This window comes from Chionomys nivalis, chromosome 20 (genome assembly GCF_950005125.1).
Source record: "Chionomys nivalis chromosome 20, mChiNiv1.1, whole genome shotgun sequence".
Lineage (NCBI taxonomy): Eukaryota > Metazoa > Chordata > Mammalia > Rodentia > Cricetidae > Chionomys > Chionomys nivalis.
Window position 1 is genome coordinate 54860263 of NC_080105.1, and position 27347 is coordinate 54887609.

At 50.0% G+C, this 27347-nt stretch overlaps 1 protein-coding gene across 4 annotated transcripts in view; it reads left to right on the plus strand.

Moving 5' to 3' along the window:
• Rasa3 (RAS p21 protein activator 3) overlaps window positions 1–27347 on the plus strand; it is a 102935-nt gene that overhangs the window by 58459 nt on the left and 17129 nt on the right. For all 4 annotated transcript variants that reach the window (XM_057752712.1, XM_057752711.1, XM_057752713.1 and 1 more), the window contains exons 3-9: window positions 4914–5017; window positions 12508–12602; window positions 19413–19489; window positions 21829–21909; window positions 22274–22346; window positions 25415–25491; window positions 27032–27136. In XM_057752712.1, the coding sequence (XP_057608695.1) occupies window positions 4914–5017; window positions 12508–12602; window positions 19413–19489; window positions 21829–21909; window positions 22274–22346; window positions 25415–25491; window positions 27032–27136 (612 nt within the window). The remainder of the gene's footprint in view (window positions 1–4913; window positions 5018–12507; window positions 12603–19412; window positions 19490–21828; window positions 21910–22273; window positions 22347–25414; window positions 25492–27031; window positions 27137–27347) is intronic.

Genomic DNA, 27347 nt, shown 5'->3' on the forward strand with positions numbered 1-27347 from the left:
TATTCAGGGATGTGGGATCTGCCTTTCTATGAAACCCTTGCTTCCCAGGAAAAGAAGCAGCATCTCTGTCACCTCCTTTGTCAGGCTGGCCATCTTGGCCTCTTCCCCTCACAGTGGCCCAACCTCGAAGCTCCACAGACCATCTGCTTGGTAAGCAGCACCCTCCCTCCATGCTCAGCTGAAAGACCTCTCCATTCTCTGAGGGCACCGTGTTCCTCGGATATGGAGTTGCCTTTGCACTCTCTCTCTGTCTCTCTGTCCCTTCCTCCCTCCCTCCCTCCCTCCCTCCCTCCCTCCCTCCCTCCCTCCCTCCCTCCCTCCTTCTCTCTCTCTCTCTCTCTCTCTCTCTCTCTCTCTCTCTCTCTCTCTCTCTCTCTCCTGTTTACCAGCTCAGACCAGTTCATAAAAATTTAACCTGCACACAATCGCTCCTCAGTTAGTGAAATCCTTCCCTCATCTGCCAGGATCCCACCTTAATTTCCAAAGTTTTTGACCCACAGGCAAATTAACCAGTAAAATTTAAATTAAAAAGTTCTATGGAATAAGAGAATGCCAAGCATGGTAGCACACACCTGTAATCCTAACACTCAGAAAACTGAAGCAGGAGGATCACTGTGAGTTTAAATCTAGCCTAGGCTACGTAGTGAACCCTAGGACAACCTAGGCTATATGGTGAGACACTGTCCCAAAACAAATAAACAAAATCCCACACAAACTCAAAACAAAACAAAGAAACATGAAATAAGAGAAGAAAACACATTTAAGGTGGTTGAAACTACTAGAAAAAAAATTACAAAAAGATGAGACAAAGGGCCACTTGTCTGCTGTATTGGAACCGCTGGGATGTCCTTAGCTCATGGGAGGCATACCTAGTATGACAGTAAGACCCCAGCCCCTCCTCTTTTTCTTCTTTGCTGTCCTGATGTGAAGTAAAATTTGGCTCCGTCACATGCTCCTGCCATGATGTGTCCCACATACACCTAGGACAACCAGCCATGATGTGTCCCACGTAGCCCCAGGACGACCAGCCATGATGTGTCCCACGTAGCCCCAGGACGACCAGCCATGATGTGCCCCACATAGCCCCAGGACGACCAGCCATGATGTGTCCCACGTAGCCCCAGGACGACCAGCCATGATGTGTCCCACGTAGCCCCAGGACGACCAGCCATGATGTGTCCCACGTAGCCCCAGGACGACCAGCCATGATGTGTCCCACGTAGCCCCAGGACGACCAGCCAAACAGTCATGGACTGGAATCTGCAGAACTCTGAGCTCAAATAATTGCTTTCTCTTTGTATATTGGTCATCTCAGATAATTGCTATTGTAGGGACATGCCATAACATAAAGCTAAGTGACATATCATCTGGACCTCTCCGGAGGTGGGTTACAGTGGGACCCTAGATGTGGCAAGATTTGCTGTGACCAAGGATTGCGCTGAAGGTCAGTCACTAGAGCCTGGTTCTCAGAGGCCCTTCCTAGAGGCTACCCAGAGGGAACAGAAATGTCAGATGATTTTGAGATTGGATATCCAAGTGTCTTAACCCAAATAATCCCTTCAGCGTCCATCCCTCTGAGTGTTGACACAGGTATATGCGGGGGAACTATTTCATACTTAAAAAAGAAACCCAAAGGTTTTATGATTGCTGCTAAATAGATCCATTTAGTAGTTCTTGTGGCTGTTGAGGATTTTTAGAGGATGACACAGTGCCTGTCTAGGCTTGTTCTGTGCTCCTTTCTTTGAGGTTGAAGATTGATGATCACTTTTCTTGTTATTGGACCAAAGCCCGTGGAGCATGGGCTGTTTCCACCATGACACATCTTCTTGGAACGTTTGTAAGTAGGAATAAAGAGGGTCTTGTTTGTAAAGTCTCATTAGTTTTCAGCATCTGTGGCTTCATGGGGAGGTGGACAGGTTTCATCCACACTACAAAGGCTGTGTACCGTGATATGCATCGATTGTGTTTTTACACATGCCTGCGGCTCACACATGCACTTTATGGACTGATGTATGCATATGGGGCATGCACAGCTGCATCCAGAGTACGTAGACACATACATGAAGGTGCACATGCATACATATTTACAGGTTCCCATGCACATCTGCACGTATGTGTGTCCACAATCACATGTGCTCACCAGTGTAGCACGCACACTCACAGCTACGTCTATGGGCATGTGTACACATAACACCCCCAGAGGTACACAAACAGGATTATTTACACTTACACACCTGTACACACACTTGGACATGGAGGTTCTGTCTCCCAGTCTTTCAAGAATTTTCGTGTAGAAACACACTGTTTTTAAGGTTTTATTTTATTTTATTTTTTTTTTGGTTTTTCGAGACAGGGTTTCTCTGTGGTTTTGGAGCCTGTCCTGGAACTAGCTCTTGTAGACCAGGCTGGTCTCGAACTCACAGAGATCCGCCTGCCTCTGCCTCCCAAGTGCTGGGATTAAAGGCGTGCGCCACCACTGCCCGGCTTTTTAAGGTTTTAAATTACAGAGAGCACAGTAGAGCCGAGAGATCAGTACTCTAGGCTGGGGACTGAATTTTTTTTTTTTTTTTTTTTGGTTTTTCGAGACAGGGTTTCTCTGTAGCTTTGGTGCCCGTCCCGGAAATAGCTCTTGTAGACGAGGCTGGCCTTGAACTCCCAGAGATCCGCCTGCCTCTGCCTCCCAAGTGCTGGGATTAAAGGCGTGCGCCACCGCCACCCGGCTTGGGGACTGGAGCTTCACACAAGGCCTTGCTCTCTTGTTGAATCTGTGTCTGGCACACGTACAGAAGAAGCAAAGGCTGACTACAGGGGCTAAGTGCAATTTCCTTAGGCATCGTTAACCTAAAGAATTCTGGGTGGAAGTCCTTGGGCATTCTGCTTCTGTGAAAGAAGATGATAATTTCTTGTTGTCTTTAAGCTGCTCCTTCTCTGTACCCAAAATGCTCAAAGCCGCTTCAGCATCTTAGATTTCCCTTCGAGGAGTTTGTTTTCATTGCAAAAAGGTAGTTTCTTAACTAAACTTAATTCCATCTCTGACAAATTATACTAAATGATGCCACATACAGATGGAGCTGTCTGTCTGCAGACCTTGGCCTGAGAATACTAAGCAATGCTACATACAGACGGAGCTGTCTGTCTACAGATCTTGGCCTGAGAAGGAAGGTGTCCGAGCTCCTCCTCTGACCCCTGGGTGGAACACTAAGTATTACTGTCCCACCCAGAGGCCAGGGTGGAAGGCTCACCTGTGTGTCCTGGTTTAATTTCTCTTTCCTCAAGGTCAATGAATAGTTACTTTTTTCATTGCTATGATGAGATATCTGGTGGGAACAGCTGCCATCCGGCGTCTGGCAGATCAAAAATCAGAGAGCTCAGAAGGCGACGGGAAGTAGATACCTGCCTTCAGGAACCCACTTTTGCTAGCTGGGCAATAGCCCCCAAAAGTCCCAAAACAACCTTTCATGGTAGCATTGCCAACCAGGAATCAAGCGTTCAAACATATGACCAATGGGGGAGACATTCAGATCACAACAGCTAGAGATATTTGGTGTGTTTCATATGCTTCTTGGCCATTTGGCTTAAGTGTGATGAATTTGTACTTACTGTGTGGTTAGAAACCCTTTGTCAGATAGCTGAGTTATGTTTTCTTCCCTCGTCTCTTATTTCTACACTCTTAATTATATCTTTTAAAGCATAAGGTTTTCTGCTTTATATATTTTAGAGAATAAAGACTTACTTTCATTTTTTATTTGGGTGTGTGTGCGCGCACATGTGTGTGTCTGTGTACATATGACGTGTGTGTGCAGGTACTTAGAGACCCCAGAAAGGGTTGTTGGATCCTCTGGAACCGGAATTATAGGCTGTTGTGAGCTGCCCACTGTGGATACTGAGAACTAGACTCACATCCCCTGTCTGGGAGAACAGCAAGTGCTTTTAAGCACAGAGCCATCTGTCTAGTGCCCAGCATAAACATCTTAAATTAATGCTTTATGTTCTGCTCGCCTAACTTAACTGTTTCTTTAAGCAATCATTCTTATGATATCACATCTAAGAGATCTCTACCTAAATCCAGGTCAAGCCCGGCTTTGTTCCCATGGGCTCCTGAGAAGTCCGGAGTTTTAGCCGCTAGGTTTGTGTGTGATCTGTTTCGAGTTCATCCTGCATGGTGGTGAGCCGGTCTTTGCGCATGGATGCCGATGGTCCTTGCCTCGTGTGCTGTCCTGCTGCCGTCCCCGATTGTGGCACACGCCTTGGTTCCCCCTTGAACAGTCATTATTCTTGTTTCGGACCTCAGCCATGACCATGCATGGAATTGGAATCACATCTGATTTCAAGTGAGGCCCCATGTCTCACTGAGGTCACTGGGTTTCCTTCACAGTTCGCCAGGTCCGGTGGTACCCTCATCGTGTCATGAGCTGCTTTTTCCTAGCCCAGAACAATGGGAAGTTTGTTTAGTGACAAAGCCCTCTGGCTTTCTGCCCCTTTAATTAGAACGTCGGTTTATTTTAACTTTCCATTTGTAGGCCTGCCACAGCTGTGGGATGACTCACGAGGGGGCTGATGAGCCACGGGAACAGTGGGAGTCTGCCGCGGGACTGGCTTCCCTCCTAGCAGGACTCAAGGGCAGGCTGGTCTCTGCGGGGAGGGAGCATGTCTGAAACATCAGGGTGTGTGTTCCTTTTGATGCCTCCACAAACTCGGCCACCCTCCTCCTCGTTACTGTCAGGTCTCTCTAACAGTCGTGAGGTTGCTGTGGCATATGGATCAATCAATGCACTGGAGATAGCTTTGTTAATGGCAAGGGCCCCCCACTGAGCTCTCTGATCTTTGGTCAAGCCCATTCCCTGGACATGTCAGCCTGTGCGAGGACTCGTTCACACATATTCTAACCGTGTGTATTTTGTCTGTCTGTCTAGCCCCTTTTATGGAGAAGACTTTTACTGTGAAATCCCTCGGAGTTTCCGTCACCTGTCCTTTTACATTTTTGACAGAGATGTTTTCCGAAGGGATTCCATCATAGGTAGGTACTTAAATGGTAGGTACTTACATGGGTGTTCTCTTGCTTTGACAAACAGGATCTCATCCTGGTGGAAATGGCAGGCCTCTCCTAAGCACCTGCTGCCCTTAGGACTGGGAGGAGATTAGCATTTATCCGAAGCCTTCCTGAACAGGCCGTGTGGCACTGAGTCACTCCCGATGGGAGTCGCTTGGAGGCTTGCCTGTGTGGCCTGGCCTCTTGCACCGTCCTGTCTTCTGGCCTGACAATGTGTAGAAGCGCTTGCCATTGGAACACACTGACGAGGGCCTTCTTAAGGTTAGCATGTAGCATGTCCCAAAATGTCCCTAGACAGATCAAGAGCTCCTTCCCAGGTGCCATAGGGAAGTTTGACTGCAAGCCTTCTCTGGTCTAGGCTTCTCTCATCTCTAACTCCAGCATAGTGGTAGGAATACGCAAAGGCTAGGGAGAGGGTTCGGGGCCAGTCAGACACGTATGTAGTCCTCGTTAACCCCTATGTCTCTGAGCCTCAGTTTCCCTGTAATTTCAAGAAGGCAGCAGTCCTGATGCTCTCCCAGACCATAGTCATGTGAGGAGTCCAGGTGATGGGCCAGCCAAAGGCTGGTTTCTATTCTGGTACTCCCTTGATTATCCAAAACAGGAGACCGGTGCTAGGGTAGTACCAGAGTTCAGCCACACGAGTGGACAGGCGATGCTATGCTCACTACACTGTTCAAGGTAGGAAGTGGTTCCCTCTGGATTGACTGAGGTCCCATATTAGTTGAGATGAGCATGTTAGTCACAGGAATGCAGAGGAGACTACTGTTGAAGCCAAGAGGGCACTGATCGAAGCATGGCCAGATGGAACCTCTCCTCTAGAGACTCTGTGGTTTCATATCAACAAAATGGGGTGTGGCCTGGAAGAGGATCAGAACCTTACTTCATTCCCCCGCTTGACCTCACACTTCTTTCCCTCTCAACTTCACACTCACTCCTACCCTGACAGACTCCACCCTTCAACCGTCACAGCCATGCCTCCTTAACTTTCTGACTGGACTCACCTTACCCCACACCACCACCTGACCCTTTCATTCCATCTATCCACACCCCTCATGCCCCTCCTGACCTTTCCCTGCAAGCCCCCCTTACCTTACTCCTCACCCCAACCCCATTTTGCCTTATCCTTCAGCCCATCCTACCTCAGCCCTCACAGCTGACGGCATAGACTCCTCATGCTCAGCCTTACGCTCTCTGCTCTTCACACCCTTCTTAGTCACTGTTCTCTTGCTGTGAGGAAACACCACGACCAAGACAAGTTTTATGAAAGAATGTGTTTAATTGGGGACTCAGTTCTAGTTCCAGAGGGTTGTTTCATTATCATCATAGTAGGGAACACGGTGGCCAGCTGGCATGGCATGGGAGCAGAATAGCTGGGAGCTTGCAGGTGTGGTGGGAGTGGGGTGATGACTGAGACCAGGCCTGGCTTGAGCTTTTGGAACCTCAAATCCCTTCTCCCAGTGACACAGCTCCTCCAACAAGGCCACACCTCCTAATCCTTCCCAAGCAGTTCCACTGACAGGGGACCAAGCATTCACATATATGCCTCCTGAGGCTATTCTCATTCAAACCAACACACACCCTCTTACCCGTTTCTCTCGCCCACTTAATCTTGCCCCTCCTGTGACCCTCACACAGACCTCGCCATGGCCCTCACGCCCCACTTCACTTTGTCCTTATTGCTTTCTTGTCACACCAGACGTCACCCCCAAAGTGACCTCATCTTACTTCGCTCTGCATACACACCTTTCCTCATCTCCTATACCCACGTAGCTCCCTGCCTTTCACACCATCTCCCCACTGAATCTGACCGTACACTCAACCTTTATGTTCTCATACCCCCACACGTGGTCCTCATATCTACCATATGTGTCACCTGGTCTCTTTCCTCACACCTGACTCTGTGCCCCCTCACACCCATTGGATGCTCGCTTCTTACATCTCCCTCACGTTGTCCCTCACACCAGTCCTCGGTGTGCTCTGCGCACCCAACCTCGCTCTGCTCACTCTCACGCCTCACAGAGTCCTCATCTCACTTCACGCCTCCCCGCACACACTCTCTCCTCTCACTGCTCTTCAGCCTGTCTCTTCTGTGATGACTCAGCCCTCGTCCTGTCCCTGCCCCACTGTCCCCACGGCTCCTCCACATCTGCCATCAGGGCATCTCGCCTGTGTGTCTGTCTGTATTTCACCATCTGTATGACACCTGTGGGCAGGGATTTGTTTATTGTAGTCATTCCTTAGGTGCACGCTTGGCCTTGGTCAGTGTGCTGGAGGAATGCATACATGTGGACACATACATGTGTGCTTGTGTAGACACTTACATAGAGCTTTAACTTGAGCCTGTTGAGAAAATGGGAAATCGAGAAGTTGGTCGTAGCTATTGTGCTTTTCCAGCGTTGTACACTTAGTTGCTTGGTACACTGGTGCCGTTCATTAGTTTAGTTATTTTGCAGACGTCGGTTAGTAAGTCTGGTACTCGGGGTCCTAGATGGCACTTCCCTCTAGGATTCTTCCCTTCTGGTCTTTTTCTCATCCGTGCCATGGTAACTCCTGTGTGCACCTCTCGTTCCCTATCGTGCATCTCTTAATTTTCTCTGAGTGGGATGTCTTAGTGTCTGCTTGGTGTTTGTGGCCTCCTGGACCTTCCGTCAGGGGTGGGGAAGCACAATGATCTGCCAGTTCTTCAGACCGGCTGCACTGTGCTTACTGGATGGCTCCCACTGAGAGCCACCCTAGGACTCAGTACCCTACATGCCAGCCCTGCCACGGACTGGTTTCTTGTACATGTTAGAGTGACAGAGTTTGGACACCTGATTTTTTTTTTTATGCCCAACTAACAATATCCATGGATGTGACGTGGGGTAAAGAAAATGAGCGAAGCTGGTCGCATGTGCTAGGATTTGGAATAGCCCAGACCTGTGCTCGCCTTGTGTCTCAAACCTTGACAGAAGTCCGTGTGAGGGGCATGACACAAAAGGACCCGAGTCCCCATCAGTCTGAAGGAGCTTTGGTTCTCCATGACACAAAAGGACCCAAGTCCCCATCAGTCTCTCTGAAGGGGCTGTGGTTCTCCATGACACAAAAGGACCCGAGTCCCCATCAGTCTCCCTGAAGGGGCTATGGTTCTCCAAGTTTTGCGTGTCTGCCTGGTGACAACTGTAAATTGGCTTCTGCGTGCGAGCCACTGGTTGGCTGCTATTAGGAGTGCCCAGGACTGGCTAAGCTGCTGTGGGGTTGAGGAGCAGAGGGGACCCTAGGGCCACATTTCCACTTTCAACATCAGCTGGAGAATCTCGGTTTTTCCTCAGTAGCATTGCATGGCATTGTTAGAAATAGAAAATAGATGTAAACTGTTGGGGACACATGATAGGGCCCCAGTTTTCAGACTGTTTGGACCTTGTTCTTGTGAACTCTGTGTGTGGTCAGACTCCACCTCCCCTTTGTGGGTACCGCTCATGAGGACTGTGTTCTTCATCCCTCCTCCCACCGCACCTCCTCCTACATGTGCTCCGTGTGTCTGTGTAGTGTTTTCTGCTCTCTGCTGTAGGCCAGTTCAGTGTGGCCCCTAGGAACCCTGAGCTCCCAGAGTGCTCTCTGTGTAGCTCATTTGCCTGCCTGAGGGTTTTGTTGCTGCTTTTCTTCTTCTTCTTCCTCCTCCTCCTCCTCCTCCTCCTCCTCCTCCTCCTCCTCCTCTTCTTTTTCTTTCTAAACAAGACCTCATTTAGCACATCCTCAAACTTGCTCTGTAGTGGATGAGCTTGAACTTCTGGTCCTTCTGTCTCTGCCTTCTGAGCACCGGGATTAATATGCACCGGGATTAATATGCATGGCTGGGCATGGTTTGCCAAATACTGGAGATGGAATCGAGGGCCTCATGTGTGTTTGGCAATCGCTCTACCAACAGTGCCATATCCCTAACTGTTAGACCTTTTGGTAGAACTAATGAGAGCCAGTGGAAGAGTGTGGCAGGGTAGCCAGAGGGCTCTTCTCTGCTTGTTTCATATGCTGGAGCTAGCTGTGACTTCCATTAGTAAAGGACACAACCCCAGATCAGCCACAGCCAGCAGTCCGTGTCCCAGCATTTCAGTCGGCTGGCGAGAGGCCAGACCATGAATGCTTCTCAGCCCCAACAAACCATGTGCATCCCAAACATGCCAAGGAAAAATTGGGCCATGGCTTCCAAGAATGTGTGAAATTTGTTAATCCAGGTGTTTTATAAGGGAGAAAGTAGGGCAGGTGGTTTTCCCGTAGGTGGGCAGGCACGGTGTGTGAAAACTCCCTGTCAAGCAAGCAACTCACCGTGGAGCCATCTGCCATCTTAAATATGTCAGTATTTAGTTATGGGGTTTAGTCATTCTCACAGCCGGCCATGTCTTTTGCTGTATTGAGAGTCTTGGGCCTGGGCTTTTGTGCTAGACGCTTGCCTGTAGTTTGTAATCCATGTCTGCTCTGGGCTCCCCTCGACCATGCTGCTCAACCTAGGAAGGTCGGCCACTAAAGCACCATTGACCAGGCTGCATCTGTGTTTGTTTCCTGGGGAAACTATACGTTGGTTGTGTGGTGACTGCCCTCCTCACGTTTAAACTAATTCCTTCCTGACTCATGGCTTCCGCCTGACACAGGCTCTAGGCCCTGAGTCCAGGCAATAAGGGGCACTTGCCCTTCTAAGTGTAGAGTGCTGACTGTCTAGAAGCCAGTTCTTGCCAACAGGCCTTGACTGGCCACTGCCAGGCTCTAGTCCCTTCACTAGAGGGGTGCCTTCTTGAGGATTTGGGGATCTCTCAGAGGTGCTGAAGGCTTCTGAGGATCTGAAGTCGCTCTCAGGTTTGGGGTGCTTTCTCAGGCACTGAAGGCCTTTTAGGATTTGGCGCTTGAAGGTTTTTTTTTTTTTTTTTTGGTTTGTCTCTGAGGTGTGGGGGTGAGGCTTCTCTCTTCGGGATCTAGTGTGGCAGGCTTAGGTTCTTGGGCATTTCCGGAGGCATTAGAGATGTTGTCAGAACCTCAGACACTTGGTGAGACTTCTGTCGGCCCTCGCCACCCCCAGCGAATGAACTCTTGGTTTCAGGCCACAAGGAATGGCGGCCTCCAGGTTACAGGTTTCTCTTATTATGAGGGCCTGAGGGGCCTGGTTGTGTGTGTTCTAGAAGCACAAGGAGAGGTCAGTTTCAGCAGACGCTCCTAAGGAATGCAGTAACAAAGCCTGAAGAAACCATCCAGGTATACCAGAAAACATGAACTATGATCGCTGAAATTCTAGCTCTGTCACCTCAGTTCTACTGATGTTTGCCTCGTGTAACAGCGCACGTGTGCGTCTCACAAAATAGCCTCACCGGAGAAACCCACCGTGAGAGAAAATCTCCCAGAACACACACAAGCTGCTTCATCCTGGTGATGGGCAGAGGCTTTAGGTTGGATTTGCTGGTTATGAAGCTTGGGCCACAAGCAGATGTGTATCATGAACGGAACCCACTGTTTCTTCCTAAATCACCACACTACCTACAGAGACAAGCTCGGCCGCATGGATGCCAGGTGTTCCATTCATTTTTTTAAAAATGCTTAAAGTGAAAACCACTAAGTAAAGAGGCCGAGGGGAGTGATGGTTCTGGGGCTGGGAGGGCTCAAGAAGCATAGTACTTCTGTCTGCCAAGCCCTTGACTGTCACACACAAAAGAGACAATGGGAAGGAGATGACTTCCTGCAGCTGGGTCAAACACACCGCCTGCTTCGCCTTACACTGACTGCTTAGAGGAGAACTAATCCTTCTCACAGCTGGGAGAACAAGAAGTGGTTGACAGGCACCTACACATAGGAGATGGACCCCAGGAGAGAGGCTCCTTTGCCACGCCATCCTTCTGAACGCCTTGAGTCTTGTTCTGTGCGTCTGATGGCATATGTAAAAGTTGAACGAAGTACTTCTGAAAATTAATGCTAGTAGTGGTGTCTAAAAATGTAGGACTCAGGACGCAGGTTCTGCATGTATCAGCGCTCCTTATGCCAACGTCAGCCCATGAAAGCATAGCGTCGTAACGCCATAGCTGTTAGAGCATCAAACTTCAGAGGTTAGCCTTGGGTCCAGCCTAGCGGAGCACAGAGCCCAAGGATTTCATTACCCTTCTTCATGGACATGAGCTCAGTCTCATGAAACCTTTGTTTCATGTGGCCTTATTCATAAGAGACTAGAAAAAGAAGATATTGCCTCCAAACTGTGGTCAAAGGTTTGTCTTTTTGTTTTGTTTTGTTTTTTGAGACAGGGTTTCTCTGTGGCTTTGGAACCTGTCCTGGAACTAGCTCTTGTAGACCAGGCTGGTCTCGAACTCACAGAGATCTGCCTGCCTCTGCCTCCCAAGTGCTGGGATTAAAGGCGTGCGCCACCACCGCCCGGCTGGCCAAAGGTTTGTTGCAAGAGCCACACAGCAGCTGCCTTCAGTGGCCAGAGGCCTCAGGACCCTGTTGTGGAAAAGTCAAAGGAATACCCAGCAGGTGGTGGGAGGAGAGGAAGAACCTACAGACAAGTTGTGCCCTTGTGGCAACCACCGTTGACTGAGGTTTCTGTCCTGCCCAGTCCTGCAGTCATTCAGTCCCAAATAAACACACAGAGGCCTACATTATCATAAACTGGTTGACCTAGTAGCTAAGGCTTATTAACTCTTATAACTTATATTAGCCCATAGTACTTGTCTGTGTTAAGCCACGTGGCTTGGTACCGTTTTCGGCGAGGCAGTCGCATCTTGCTTGCTCTGTGTCTGGTTTCCTCTGTCTCTGGGTAACGACTGCAGACCGAAACTTCCCTCTTCCCATAATTCTCATTGTCCCGCCTCTACTTTCTGCCTGGTCACCCTGCCTCTACTTCCTGCCTGGCTAATAACCAATCAGAATTTATTTAAAATACAAGTGACAGGGCACAGATGATTGTCCCACAGCAACTGTTCTTCAGGCACATGTGTATGACCACATGCCACACACATGTATGTCACGTGGTATATAAATTGAAGGTGCACATTTGTGACCCATTCTGCCATTTCCCTTAGTAGACACATATTCCTACTAAATTACCACAGACCTATAAAGTGTATTTTGTCTACATTTTATGGGAAGCAGCAGGGAGGGGCTAGGACAACCAGATCTGCTGGGTGGGTACCTGACAGGCCGTTCATAGCAGAAAACAGGCTTGACCCCTTTCTCTTACAGCCTTCCCACAGCAGCAGCTTAGAGAACGTGCAAGGTGGGAAAGTGTTTATTTGTAAAATCTGGTTCTTGTGCCGGTTAGCTTGCGGCAAGTGCTGTTACATGAACAGACAAGTCTGCAGCCTTGGCCAAAGCCAGCATGAAGTGTGTTCCGAAGTGTAGAATAGCCAAGTCTTAACCTTGTTAAGGAGTCAGGATCCGGTCTCCTCGACCCCTCCTGTGCGTCCACGGTTTTCCCTCCACGGCCTTGCTCTCGTTCTGTGTTCCAGGCAAAGTGGCCATCCAGAAGGAAGACCTGCAGAGCTACCACAACAGGGACACGTGGTTCCAGCTGCAGCACGTGGACGCCGACTCAGAGGTGCAGGTGAGGCTTGCAAATGTGGCTCGTGGTGAGGTAAGCGGTAGGCTTCGGGGCTGAGAAGGGGGAGAGTTTACACCCTGTGCCTTCACCTCTGATCAAGCTCCGCAGGCTTGCAAGCTGTGTTTGTTGCTCTGGTTATTGGCACGCTTTGTCAGGCAGATGGATGCAACTTGAAAACTACAGAAGGTGGGAAGGGAGGTGGCAGAGAAGGCAGAGAGCATATAGTAAACTTGGGTAGGGCTCTGCGCTGCTATTCTGGGTGAGAGTAGCTGAGCCACGGGAGAGTAGCCAGCGTCCAGGTTCCCACCACCTCAGTAGCCTCCCCGTGACCTGCCTGCATAGCTTGCCATCTGGGACTGAGCGCCCAACTTCCAGGGACAAAGAGATAAATGGTGGGGGTTTAGTAAGTAGGCCAGGCATGCAAGCCCCTTGACAAGCAGCACAAAACTTAGTAGCTTGCCTCCTCTTCCTGTAAGAGGAGATGCAGCAGGATCACTCACTGAGAGAACAAACCTGCACATGACCGAGGGACTGTCGTAAGCCCTGGTGTGAGATGAAGAGCAGCTGCCATGATCCCCTCTCTGCAGGTGCTGTAGTCATGGCATGACTGGGCCAGTCAGCACTTAGCTCCCATGTTCAGGAGTCACACGACTACGTGGCTAGAGTTTGCAAGCCCCAGTTCCAGGAGACTTGCGCGAGGCCTTGCAGTGCTTGGTGCATTGTGGGATATGATGATGGTTGCTGTTTTGTCCTGAGTAGGTGAAAATCCATGAAACAGATCTATTGTAAAGACCTGGGCTGTCATTCGGCAGAGAGAATTCGCTTGCAGTTAACCGGGGAAGCTCTGAGTCCCATGTCCCCTGTGTCTGAGGACTACAGGCTAGGCTAGCCTGCGTGCCCCATGTCCTCCAAGTTTCTCCACCTCGGCCTGCCTTCTCTATGCACAGGGCAAGGGTTCCTTGCCAAGGTCAAAGGTCATCCACAGGGTTGTCAATGAGACCAGCACAAGAGAAAGTGAGGCGCTGAGTGGAATCACATGGCCAAGCTGCAAATGGGCCTGTGGGAGTCCCGCCCACGAAGGGATCATCTGATTTCCCTAGTCATTGGCCCCGCCTCCCAGGAGCCCACTGTGAGCTAAATAACACTGCAAGCACTGCTGGAAGCAATGAGGGTGCTCTCATGGGGCCACTGAGCCTTTCTGAAGGCAGCAGTCGCCCCTTCTCTCTCTGGTTTGGAAAGCTTCTCCAAAGGGCACTGTGCATCGCTGGGAGTTCTGGCCTGTTCCCCATGACATTCCCAAGACCAAGGCCAGCTCAGCACCTTCCCAGAGCTGCACAAATCTCTTTCCGGGCCTGGTTTCCCCTGAGTTAGGTTTCAGTGTGACATTTCCTAGTTCTTATTTTTTATTAGGTATTTCAATTTTAAATGGCTTCAGATTCACAGGAAGCTGCAAACTGGAGTCCACAGGGAATATAACCAAAAAGTTCACGTGTTATATTTTATCTAAAGACAGGATACAGTTTGTGAGGACCCCGTGGCTCCTCCCTGGGTTGCTGGTACAGGTCACACGACTGTACCTTTATCCTGTGCGATCTCACCAGCACACACACGCACACATGCATGCGTGCTCTGTTCAGGTTTTTAGTATGATAAAATGCACATCTCACAAAACCTGCCACATCACCATTTCTGAGTGCAGTTCGGTGTCATTGTGTGCCTTTGCGTTTGGGTCGCACCTCTCTCCATCTCCAGGACTCTCTCCAATCCATTCAACCCAGTTCCCAGGCCCAGAGTCCACTGCTCTGCTGGGCCAGGAGTAGGGAGGGCCTTTCTGTGAATCTCTGATTTCACTGAGTGTTAAGTCCAGGTCCATGAGTGTTAATTGTATCTCAGGATTCCCTGCCTTCCTAAGACTCGGTGGCTGGACCACATTTTACTTATCTGTCAACCCAGGGACAGCTTGGGAGCTGATGCTCCTACTTGATTATTAGATTTTTTTGCAGCTTTATCCTGTGCACACATTTGTATAACAGTTACTATAATCAAGATTCAGAATCACAAAGCTACAAATATACATGCATGTGTCAATCTCATGTCTGGAGGGGAATTTCCTACTGAAGGCCAGGAGGTGCCCAAAGCACCCTGGGGGCCGGTTTTTATCCCTTCGAAGCCTGGCTCTGATGTCAGTATTAACAGATCTTGACTCCAGCCCTCTTGTCTCCTGGGACCTTGGATCATGAAGGACACATGAAGGGTCTGGAAACATGGATCAACAATTAAATGCGCTGACTGCTCTTCTCAAAGATCCAGCGCCCACTTGGCGGCTCACAACCATCTGTAACTCCAGTACCAGGAGAACCAACGCCCTCTTCTGGCTTCTTCAGGCACTGCACACACACGGTGCACAAACATACATGCAGGCAAAGTATCCACACACCTAAAATATAAATAAATCTCAAAGAAAAAATGAAAAAATAAGGCTAATCTGCTGTGGCTGGACTGAGGAATAGCAGATCTCTGGAGGACTCAGTCCCTCTCTGGGGTGTGAAATGCTCTCATTCTCACAGAGGCTGAGACAGGGAGACAGCTCCTCCCCTCAGCCTGACCTTTAAATCGCAATCGCCATCTTTTACGCCACAGCTGTGGCTTGTTTTGAAATGTCGCGTTTACAGTCTCTAGAAGGGCAGAAAGTGGCATTTGGGTTCCTGGATCCACCTGTTCTGTAATTCACGGGAAAGAATCATGCATTATGACAGAGGGAGCGGGGCCCACGTGAGAGACCATGTGTCACAGAAATGAAGGAAAAGACAGCTACATATCTTGCTTCCTTCCTGAACTGATGCTTTACAAAGCCCCGTATAAGTCACTTTATTATCCGGAATCAGTCGCTTCTGCTGGTCTCTTCACAGGGGACCCGTCAGATATAGGGATGGCCCTGTCAAAAGGGCAGGGGCTCCAGCTGGCAGGGCACTCTGTAGTGCCCAGTGTCCTCTAGTTCCGAATGGTAAGGGGAGGGATGGCGCTGGTCCTTCTCTCCTGGCTCATCCCAACTGTCTCCCCCTTCTGAACTGCATATGGGCGTGTGATGGAGTCAGGACACATAGTATGCTCCCCATAGATCTGTAACTCAGTACAGGCCCAAGGCCAATGCCATCTTAGGGTAGAGGTTGGCTCTGAAGGCCAGAGAAGGGGTAGACATTCTCCCTTTCCCCAGAGTGTTTGGGGATTTGTCTCTGGTGTGTTAGACAATCCAAAAAGTTGCCAGTGGTTGTCCATGGTCCAGGGCCACTTTTGTCTCTAAGGGCTTGAGAGCCCGGATGCTAGGAGAAGTACTGGCCTCCTTCCTTCCCTGGCCCAGTCCTGCCTTCTTTTTCAGTTGCCTGCTTCTCCCTTTACTACACAGATCTCACCTAGAGCCAGCTCTACGTTTCTCCCTGCCTTGATCTAGTGGCCTCTCAGGCTGGTAGGAACAGTTCAGAGCAGAGTGTCCACTATCACGAGCCACCTTCTCGTGGGGGACTGGCCAGGAGTGTTCTCTGTTTCCTAAGGCAGCTGTTGTGGTGGTGGTGGGGCTATCATCTGCGACAAAATCAAATTAATAAACTTGAAATTTTATTAACGTTTTAAGTTCATAGGGAAACTAAGAGATATGCTTTGTAAGCGTCTTCCTGAAGCCCTGACGGTTCCCCTGGTGACCAGTGTCGGCCTCATCATTTCCCAGTGTACACAGTTCACACCCTTAGTGGTCCATGGGCCACAGCCCGCTTGCTTCACAGGCAGCCTCCCTCACATCGCATGCTCAGGTTGGGCACACCCTCACCGTGGTCTTGGTAGTCGGTTTTGGTAGCCTGACTACAGGCCTATCGCTCCGACCATCTCTTCAGAGAACCTGATGGGGGTTGACTTCCTATGACATCCTGCTTTCAGGTTTTGTTTTGTTTTTGTGTTTTTACTTCTAATCAGGCATTTGGTTATTTCTGCTTTCAGGGGATTAATTCTAGTCTTCTAAGGTTGCTGGCCCTGGGTCTTTTGCCTTTCCAGAGCGTGAAGCTAGCACTCAGAATTTCCCTCTTACACGGTGCTTCCGTGGCCCCCACAAATTCTGATAAACTCTGCTTTTGTTTTCATTTATTTAAAAATATTTTGAGTTTCCTCTTAGACTTCTCTTCATTTTGCCTCTGTGGTATTTAGATGTCGTTGTCATCTCTATGCCTCCTTTTCATTACTAGCTTCCAGATTGTTCCCATGAGCTCTGAGAGTGAACTTTGTGGTTTCCCCCTTACGCATGTAACTGATGAATGGAGCTAAAGGTACTTCCCTTGTCCCCAGTGAGCTCAGTAGGGTGTTTCCTACTGTCTGACAAGGTCGGGAGCTCCCATTGGCTCCTCTCAGGACCTTGTACAGTGGAACCCTGCAGCTGTCACTGCCCCCTTTTGTGGACATTCTTGAAATTCATCTTAAGTAAGACTGGAGGGTCGACTTCCAGCACTTCCGTCTGCACATGAAAGGGTGTCTCTCACAGAGCAGAGTGAATTCAAGGCCACCTGCCTGTCCTTCAGTGACTCTAAAAGAGAAGAAAGGCACCTGTGCCTGTGGTGTAGCCGCATACTGGACCCAGATGTGGGCCCTGGGAGCAGGGGCAGGGCTGTGAGGGACCAAAGCACAGGTGTAAACCTGATGGGTTGTGCACCACCTGCCCACAGAGGCACCTCCCAGCCTCCACCCTGACACCTCGCCCTTTGGGAAACACCCATCACACACAGGGATGGAACCAGAATGACTTCTGGCCACAGGCTTGCCTAGGGCAACCTCTTGGTGCAGTGGGGTCACGGTGTAGCTGCCTGTTTCACCTCCTTCTGGCCTCTCCCAGACCTCTAGAAACGGAAGCCACCGCTCATTGAGGTGGGAGCCGCCCTTGTGCGCAGTGTTTGTGCTGAGTCTCGGGGCACTGCTGGTGTGTGGGAAAAACAGGAAACAGGAAGGCAGCTGCCATCAGCTGTGGGCGGTGGGGTCATTCACCTCACCCCCGTGCTTCTGCCTTTCAGAGGCTAAAGATGGACTGAGGTCCAGCCATCTGAACATCTCACGGCTGGTCCTGAAAATGGCCTGCTGCTGGTAGGCTGACTTCGAGTGCCTGCGATGGCCCGTGTTCCAGCCTGAGCCCGCAGCCGCTCAAGCTTCGGGTAGTGGTAGCTTCAGGCAGGCTCCACTGGTCATAGAAAAGGGAACCTCAAAAAGTCCTTGATATTGTTGTTGGGTATTTTCCTTTCCACCAAGCATTGAGGATGTGCAGGGAGCTGGTGCCCTCCTCCCTGGACCATCTGTCTTGGTTAGGAGTCCCGTTGCTATGACAAAACGCCATGGCCTTTGCCATTTGGGGAGGAACAGGTTTATTCCACCTCCCAGCTTGCAGTTCATCACCCTGGGCAGGAACCTGGAGGCAGGAGCTGATGCAGAGGCCATGGAGGAGCTGCTTACTGGCTTGCTCTTCATGGCTGGCCTAGCCTTGTTTTCTTGTACAGCCAAGGACCACTTGCCCAGACGTGGCATAACCCACAATGGGCTGGGCCCTCCCACGTCAATCACTGATTAAGTAAATGACCACAGGCTTGCCTACAGGCCAATCTCACGGAGGCCTCTTCTCAATTGTGGTTCTCTCTTCTAAGATTTGTATATCTTTGTGTCAAGGTAACAAAAAAAAAAAAACAAGTAGAACACTTTTTGTCAGCATTTTGGGGTGGCAAAGGTTTCTCTAGACTTCTGGTGAAACCTCAGTTCAAGTCAAATCAGGATTTGTGACTTCAAAACAAAAGAGAATTTCAGAACTTGCTAGTATGAGACTGAGCTGGGATTTGATGATGATATTTGAATATAGGCTTAAGCTGGAAGATTAGGAGAAAGGCACTCAGAAGGAAGACACACTTGAGAGCATGGGCGTGATCTTGACACACTTGAGAGCATGGGCGTGATCTGCACAAAGAGCCACAGAAAGTGAAACGCCCAAGTGTAGGTACAGGCTCCTCAAGGAGAGTCTCAGCCCATTGAGTTTTTACAAGAGGATGTAGGATTTGGGTGAGGTTTGGGGGCACTGTCTTTGAAGGGGGTGGTAAACCTAAATGAGGTCACTGAGTAGTTCCTGGAGGGGCTCCTGGCGGAATTACACTCGCTAAGGTAAAAGTCTCGCTTACAGTGATAGAGGAAGGAAGGATATCTTCTTTGTAAACAAAGTTAGCAATCTTGGACTCTCATAGGCAAGGCATTGTTTGGTGCTCTTGGTCCAAAGGTTTCAATGACAAGGAGCCTTGAGACTGCCTGGGTTAGCCTCCGCTTCTGTAATTACAGATGTCTTGGCTTAACGTTTGTGTACACCCAACCCACGGGAGGTCCTACATCCTACGTGGGTCCCGTTGGGAAACAGGTCTTTTTCTCCTGATGCCATTCCCTCCTTGTTCTCATAGTGTGACTGTGTATAGATAAACAACAGAACATTTGTGTTTCCAGCTATCTGTTGCCCTTCTAGAAGCATCGCCCTGGCCTCCCCGTGGAGATCGTGACCCTCATGGGAGAGCCTTACTCAAGACCTGTCCTGCATATATGCACTCACAGCCCTTCTGGGGTCACTGCCCAAATGTCCTTTTCTTTTTTAACACCCTTGAACCCACTCGGAGCTATTGTAAGACCAGTGGGTGACACCCGCTCTCTTAGCATCTGAGCCTAGGTTCGGTGCCTAGTAGTACAAGTGCAAACCACTTAGAGGGCCGTAGGTTTTCTACAAGCTTTGTCTACTTGTAACACTGTCCTTGTGCCTTGCAGGGCAAGGTCCACCTGGAGCTGAGACTGAGCGAGGTCATTACAGACTCTGGGGTTGTCTGCCACAAACTCGCTGCACGGTAAGTCACCCAGGGAGAGAGGTACATCTTTCGTTTCCCCTAGAGGTTGCCCTTTTCATCCTTGACGGAGCTAATGCCCACCCGCAGTGTGGTATGCGGCTCTTGAAGATAGTCTGACATACACAGTGCTGTTCTTCAGCTAAGAAGTGGGATGCTACCTTCCAGGGCTCGAAATGGAAACGAGCCAGCATGCAGGGAGGTAGCACAACACAACAGCAGCGAGGTCACATGGGTGCATATAGATGCATGAGGGCACTCCTGGCTAAAGTTAGTTCCGAGCATTCTGCCCCTTTATTATAATCTGTAGGAAGTCGTGGCTCCAGGAGAGTGTAGTTACACACATTTCATTTTGCGTTCGTGTTTCATCCCTGGGAGTGCACCCCAGTTGAGACCTGCCCTTCAGACTATGCCCCTAAATATGCTGTGTAGCTTCTTCACTTCCCCTCTTTAAATCGTACGCAGAGTAGCCCCATACACTACTCCTGTCCTGCTGGCTTTCAGGTCTTGGCCACTCTCTCTTCCTTTACACAGGACCCAAGCTGTGTCGTGGAGAATGTCATCATCTGTTTTCTATTACTGTAACAAAACCCTTGAAGCCAGGTATCTGACACAGAGCCGAGATCTGTTTGATCATAGTTCTGTTAAGGCCTTGTGCTGTGTCCTAATGAGACCGAGCACCCCACAGTGAAACTGAAAAATCTGCTGTTGTCTGAGCTTTCATCTCACCAACCCAGTGTGGTTGCTGTGCTCCAGGAGCAGTGAGGAAGCCTCGGATAAGAGAAAGGTCTATTTGTGATGAGGATACAGAAGCGTGACCCTGAGAAGGGAATTCGAGGAACAGGGACTAGCCCTGTAGTGACTCTAGACATACCCAGCCACCTTCAGCTGCCCAGGCAAGATGGAAAGGGATGGAGGATAGCACCCTCTGTTGTCCACCCAGGTCTCAGTGCAGCAAGGGGGCCTCAAGCCAACCTTCCAGTATGGGCCGTGGCCGGGAATTAGTATAGATAGTACCTACCGCCTGAGACCTCTTCATAAGCTGCAGTTCCCTGATGAGCTCCCTGGTATGTGGAGCTACACCTCAGCATCTCCACACCGAGGTAGCATGGGCCCATTTTGAGTGTTCTGTTGTAGAGCAAAGCCCATAATTATGGAATTATGTTGTAGAGCAAAGCCCATAAACATGGAATGCTACCGTTCTTGTACTTTAAAGGCTAGATTTGGGAACTTAGTGTGTTTCAAATTTTCTGTTCACAAACTTCAGGAATGGCTTACCCGTGGTGTGGGGGCATGGTGAACATTGTATTGTCTTATCCACTGCTTCAGAAGCAATGCTCAGGGGATAGCTCTGGGCCCCCTGAGAAGGAACACATCTTAAGACCCATGTCTATGACTCTGCTTCCAACCAGCTAATGGCAGAACACAGGCTGAGGGGAGCTATGGCATGGGGTATTAAATCCCGGAAGGAACCCCAGTCATGTGTAGAGGGCCATCAAAAGCCTCCCGGGTTTACATGTGTCTGAGAACCACTTGTATCCCTTTAGCCCAAGGAAGAGCCTTGTGATTGCCCAGAACACATAGTACAGACAGAAAGAGGACTACAGCTTTGTAAATTATGAACCATGTCAAGGAAAGGGTAGCCTCCCCCAAAATGCATAGAACAAAACCAACCAAATCAGAAGAGCAATGACCACAGCTGAGAGCTTGAGTTCAGCAACTTCGTTCTCTAATAACCAGCTGCAAAAATTCTGGATACTTGGCCTAAACTTCACAGAGCCTAGTATCCACTCAAAGAGTTCGTGTCGATGGAGAGTGGAACTAAACACCAACAGTCAGCAGAAAGACTAAGAGTGGCGCAGACGTGGCGCTCGCTGGCCAGTGTAGGAAAGTAATAACGCTGGGTCAGAACATATGGACAACCACGGGCCATGGCTGTAAATCCCTTAGCTGTAGACAGGGATGCGGGCAGCAGTGGAATCCCGGGCCAACAGCTTACACTATAGGAAGGCAAGAGCGATGTAGAGGCCCACAAAGGGGTTGTAACTGCAGGCCACTGAGCAGCAGAAGGTAGTGTTGACCCTGGGGTGATACCACGGTCCTCAGCTGTCACCCAGGTGCAGTGGAGGGGCTATGACCGTGATGGTCACAGGACTCAGTACCCTAGAAGACATAATCTTGTGAAGGCCACAGACGCTCTACAATTCCACAATGCTTTATAATTGATAATCCACATTCTTGCCAGAACCTGCCAGGCCATAGAACTTCTGGCTGAGAAAGCACTGGCTTGGTCTCCTGTGACCTCCAAGTCCTTTCCCTGATCACGGTCTTCTTTGTCTTAGCATCTTTGAGTGCCAAGGCCTCCCCATTGTGAACGGGCAGTGCGACCCTTACGCCACAGTGACATTGTCCGGACCCTTCAGGCAAGTTGTCTTTCTGACATCTCTCCTGCCTGGGTTTCAGTTCTGGGTTGGGGGCATGGGGGATGGCCAGGTCTAGCTCTGGAGATAAGAGGTTGCCCCGGCTTTTTCAGCGGGGTGGGCACGGTGCACTTAGAAGCAGAATGTATTGTGTAGATTTATTGCGGTGAGGTCTGTTTCTCGGAAAGCCTTTGCAAGCTTCATAGTGGGTATTTTGGGCTCAGTAAAGGTCCCTGTTTTACATACCATCTGGAGGTGGAGACAGACAATGCTTAGGAGATAAACAAAGGTAATAAACAACTGTGCATTTGACAGCTCGGTTCCAGACCCATCTGGAGCCCACCAACTCTTCCTTTCTCCACCCCAGGTCTGAAGCAAAGAAGACGAAAGTGAAGAAGAAAACGAACAATCCCCACTTTGATGAGGTGTTTTATTTTGAGGTTGGTGCTTCGGTGGGAAGAACTTTGAGCCTTGGCACCGAGACAGTGAGCAAGTCTCAATCCGAGCCACCTGACTGTGTCTCAGGAGCTGTCTAGACCCAGCCCAGAGATCCTCAGATCTGCATGGCATTTGAATCCCTGGTCGTTTTCCTCCTCCTCAGGAGAGAAAAGCTGGCTCATGCTGGAAGGGGCAGATTGATGCTGTCGCCGGCCCCCCAGGACTCGGGGTTGGGTTGTTTGTTTGGCTTTGGGGCTTTTGTTTTCCTGGCTGTTCACCACAGCTTCCCCAAGCAGGGTGAGGTTCCTTTCTCCGGAAATGTGAGGGTTTGAGCAAAAAGGGGAAATGATTCAGCCCAGAGCACCCTGGGGCCTCTTAGAACTAGAGCAGGTTAGTCAAGAAGGGTGAGGCTGGAGCCTGCCTGAGGCAGCGGGTTGCCTCTCTGCCTTGGTACCTTCTGTTTATTCTTTAGCGCCAGGTTCTGGGAGTCGGGAGATAGGGGACGGGCAAGGCCCCAGTTCCCATCTTCAGAGCCTGCGCAAGAGAAAGGCAAAAATGTAGGTGTCACGAAACCCCATGTTATGATGGGCTGTAGACCAGCATGGTGGCCCAGCATCTGGAACTCCTGCACTCAAGAGTCAGAAGCAGAAAGATCCTAAGTTAAAGGTCAGCCTGGTCTACAGTAGATCAACTTCCATAACAATGAGTGTTAAATGGCTAGACCTTAATTAAGAAAAAATATAACTAGGACTTGGGGAGATGGTTTAGTAAAGTGTTTACCATGCATGCATGAAGACCTGAGTTCAAATCCCCAGAACCCACCTGAAAATCCAGGTATGCCAGTGCACACCTGTAATTCTGGTTCTTAGGGTGAGGAGACAGGTGGATCCCTAGAACTCATTGGCCGGCCAGTCTGGTCAAATGAGAGAGCGTTGGTTCAGTGAAAAGGACCCTGACTCAAAAAATAAAGTGGGGAAAGAATGTCCGACATCCACTTTTGACTTACACATGTGTCAAGTGCACACATTATGAAAGAGACACACAAACAGTCAATAAATTAAAACATAGAAACCGTTCAGCTTTGTTGGCACAGAGACCTGCTGTAGGGCCGAGGAGAGCAGGGCTTCTCAAGTATGGAATCTTGAAAATTCTGAGCAGGGCTCCCATTCTGAGGCGGGGGAAGAAGAGGCCTGGAGGCAGGTCTGCGACCTGGAGGGTGCAGGGTGGGGAGTGATGGGGAGTAGCTGTGTTCTGTGCAGCCAGGACATCCTTGCCATGTAGGGCGGTGGAGATGTCACAGAGCGGGGCATGACACTGGGGCCTCAGCAGGCTCTCCTGGGAGGCAAGAACTTGTGGTCATAAAATGTGAGCGTTTAGTAGGAACTGAAAATCAAAGCCACTAGGTTGGTATACTATGGCACGAGTGTGGACGGACTCTCCTGACCCCGAATCTATTCTGGTGACACGCTTATCTCTACCCTGTCTCTACTGGGTGAGACCCTGCATCTCTGGGCTGTGCGTGTCTAATTTACTCCCTAAAGACTTGATCTCCAGCCCATTGGATTAACTCAGTGTCCTGGAGAAGCTTGAGAACCATGTTGTGGGGTGCTTGCCAGACTTCCAGAGGCAGGTGGGGCCCCTGCTCCTCCCAGTCCCAGACTTGAGATGCTGCTGTCGGTCTGTCAGTCCTATGACTCAGTAGCCACACCCAGTTAATAAAACTTACCCGTATTCTTTATCACTGTTTGACTTAAGTTGGGGACAGACTTGGGGGTGGGGCTCAGGAAGAAAGTAAACAATCTGGCTGACTGTAACTCCTCAAAGGTTCTTGTTTAAGTAGCAGGCAGCTTCCAGGTTGCTGTCTTCCTAGGTTTACCTTAGATCCTCCTTGCGGGGAGAGGGTGATGGGACACCTGGAGCCTGCCTGGGCCATCCTTCCCTGAGATTCACTGTGGGCTGTACCACCATAGGGACAGGGTGGCATCAGGACAGAATGGTATGGGAAGATGACTGTCTGACAAGGTGTGGTGTTCAGGAGGGAGGCAGGTGCTCACCACTGCCTCACTCTCCAGTAAATTAAAGCTCATGGCATAAGGAACATGAGTGACAAGTTCTAGAATAGGACTTAAGGCAAAAAGCCTCCCTCTGATCCTTCTGGAGGACCCCGAGGAAGGCAGCATTGCTCATACACTATGGTGGTCAAGGAAGAGCCAACTCCTTGGCCATTTCTCTGAGCCTGAATTCTAGTTCCTGCACCTGTGCATTGTTTTTCCATAGGGTCTCGAGTATCTCAGGCTGGCTTTGAAATCACTGTGTAGCTGAGCAAACTTAGAACTTCTGATCCTCCTGCCTCCTCCTCCTAAGTGCCACGGTTATAGGCATGAGCCATTAGGCTATGCCGATATGGTGCTGGGGATTGAGCCCATTGCTCTGTGCACGGTGGACAAACATGCCACTAAGGTGCATCATTAGCCGTCCTCCACCTGTTAGGTTATGGGAGCCCAGCCATTCTAAACCATCAGAGGAAAACTGTCAGGCCATTCCTTCAGTTTCCTGACTTCTCCCAGGGTGTAGACTCTGCAGAACCTCGTGCTAAGGCTGTAGGATAGGCTGAACCACCAAAAGAGTTGTGACCTGTCACTATTGCAGGACCTACTGTGTGTGCTGGGTGGGGAGGGGGGATCCTCCATACCTTCTTATGGGTCAAAAGGAAACCATAAGAGCTCAGGTTATGCCCTGTGGGTCTGGCTTCCTGCCTCATGACATTAGGACCAGAAGCCTTGGGGCCTGTAAGGTCATGAACTCGATGGGTAGTTTAGAGATGGAACAGGCTGCCTCTGTGTAATGTCCTATTGTGTCTTGAGAAATCAGCCCATGTCTCGATATGGCCCCAGGGCAAGTTCCTAGTCTAGAAACCCTCACCCCCACCACACACACACACACACACACACACTCACACACACACACACATCTGTTCTCACGGGCAAGTTGCATGGTCCTCCCTTGGCTTGTGGAATGCCAAGGTACCTGGCATATGTGTCTGACATTATTTATCCCCTTCTAACTCCAGGTGACCAGACCCTGCAGCTACAGCAAAAAGTCCCACTTTGACTTTGAGGAGGAAGATGTAGACAAACTTGAAATCCGGTGAGTTGCTTTCAGAAGTTGATAGCAAAGGTTAGGAGATATTTCACTGAGACAGGTTCCATCCCCCAGACTATTGAGGTAGCCCTGGCACAGCAAAGCCCCAGCTGTTTGGGGATCTTATTGCTTGCTACCCTCAAAGGTCTAGGATCAGTTTTGGAAACCACAGGGTCTTCCTTCTCATTGATACTGCTCAGTGGGAAAGCCTACAGGCATCCGACAGATCTCTTCCTCCAGGATATTTTCTAAGCAGTCTCATGGGTCCCTGAGGCTTTGGCAACCCCTGTGGAGCCATCTCCTCTGATGTTACTGATTCTTTTTGTGCGGATCCTGAATGGGTCTTCCTGCTCTGTTGCTATAGAAACCAAGTCTTCTGTAAAGGTTAGTAGGCACCGCATCCTCCCCCTGTGGATTCCGATATCCATCTAAGTTGTTTGGGGAGCATGCTGGCCATCAAGTGATCAAGCTTGCCAGCAGGAGCCTTCAACCCTGGGCTGGGAGACACCGGCAGCCCTCCTGGTTCCCACATACATATGTTCTCAGTGACGCGTCTTCCCTCTCGGTCACATGGGTGTGCTCTATAGGACTGGCAAAGATGACGGAAAGATCAGCACAGTCTTCTAAGATGTCTCTAACATAGCAATGCCCTTATAGAAAAGGCATGGTAGACCTGTATGAGATTTCAGCTCTCTGGCCATGAACCCCGCCGAATAGTGATGACAGGTACCATGGACCCAACCCACTGTTATCCTGGTGCTGCTTTTCAGCCCCTAATGTGAGGGGAAATGAGTATTCTCTTGGGGAAGGGGCATCACTTTGTGGCCCATCTGCTCCAGAAGCACTGGACACTGCCGTGGCCACAGACTGTGCTGTGGCCGTGGCTCCTTGGGACCCAACTGCAGGCCCTCCGGTGCATACACAGTATCCCTTGATCAGGGTTCACACCACACGAGGTCTAGCGTTTGATGGAGACAGAGGCAGGGCTCTTAAGTTACAGGAGCAAGGCTCTCAGGTATCCGGTGCCCCTCCCAGGTATAGTCATGGTGGGGCATCCGCCCTGGCTTGTTATTTTGTCCGTGAACTGCTGCTCAGCCTTATGACACTTCTGTTGTTTGATATGCTGGGCTTGAAGAACAAAGCATGATACATCCGGGGCAGAGCCAAGGTCCTTGGGGCCTTAGCACATCTCTAACATGTGCTTAGGGCACTTGGATTACTCTTAGGTGAAGGGACCCTTGGGCCAAGAATGGAGCAGCTATTTGACTCTGCCATGAGAGTGATGCCCAGTAGTTCCTCCACCAGACTGAGCTGGGAGTCCCCCCTGGCTCCCAGACACAGGGACTGCTTGTCCATTGCATTGAGAATCAAAATCTCCGCTCCACCATGCAGCCTGGTCTACCTGCTCTTGGTACAAGTATTTACCTACTCTGAGAACTGAAGGCCTTTATTGCTTGCCCCTCTGGGAAGCAGGCTCCCTCCATCCCCTGCCCACTAGGTGGGGCTGCTCCGTGAGACCTGAATGGCACTTGCTCATCTTTTTCAGAGTTGACCTCTGGAATGCCAGCAACCTGAAGTTTGGGGACGAGTTTCTTGGGGAGCTGAGGATCCCCCTCAGAGTGCTGCGACATTCTAGCTCTTACGAAGCCTGGTAGGTGTGCATCTCAAGGTACAGCACTGGGGATACAGCATGGCTTTAGCGCTGTGGCTATACCAGACACTGTAGCTTTAGCAGGGCTGTATCTTCATTTTATTCCATGTTGGTTCCTTAAAGACACAAAGAGCATGGAGCCCAGTGTCCTGCTGTTGGTGTCCTGTTGTCCAGTGTCCCACTGTCCAGTGTCCTGGTGTCCACTGCCCCA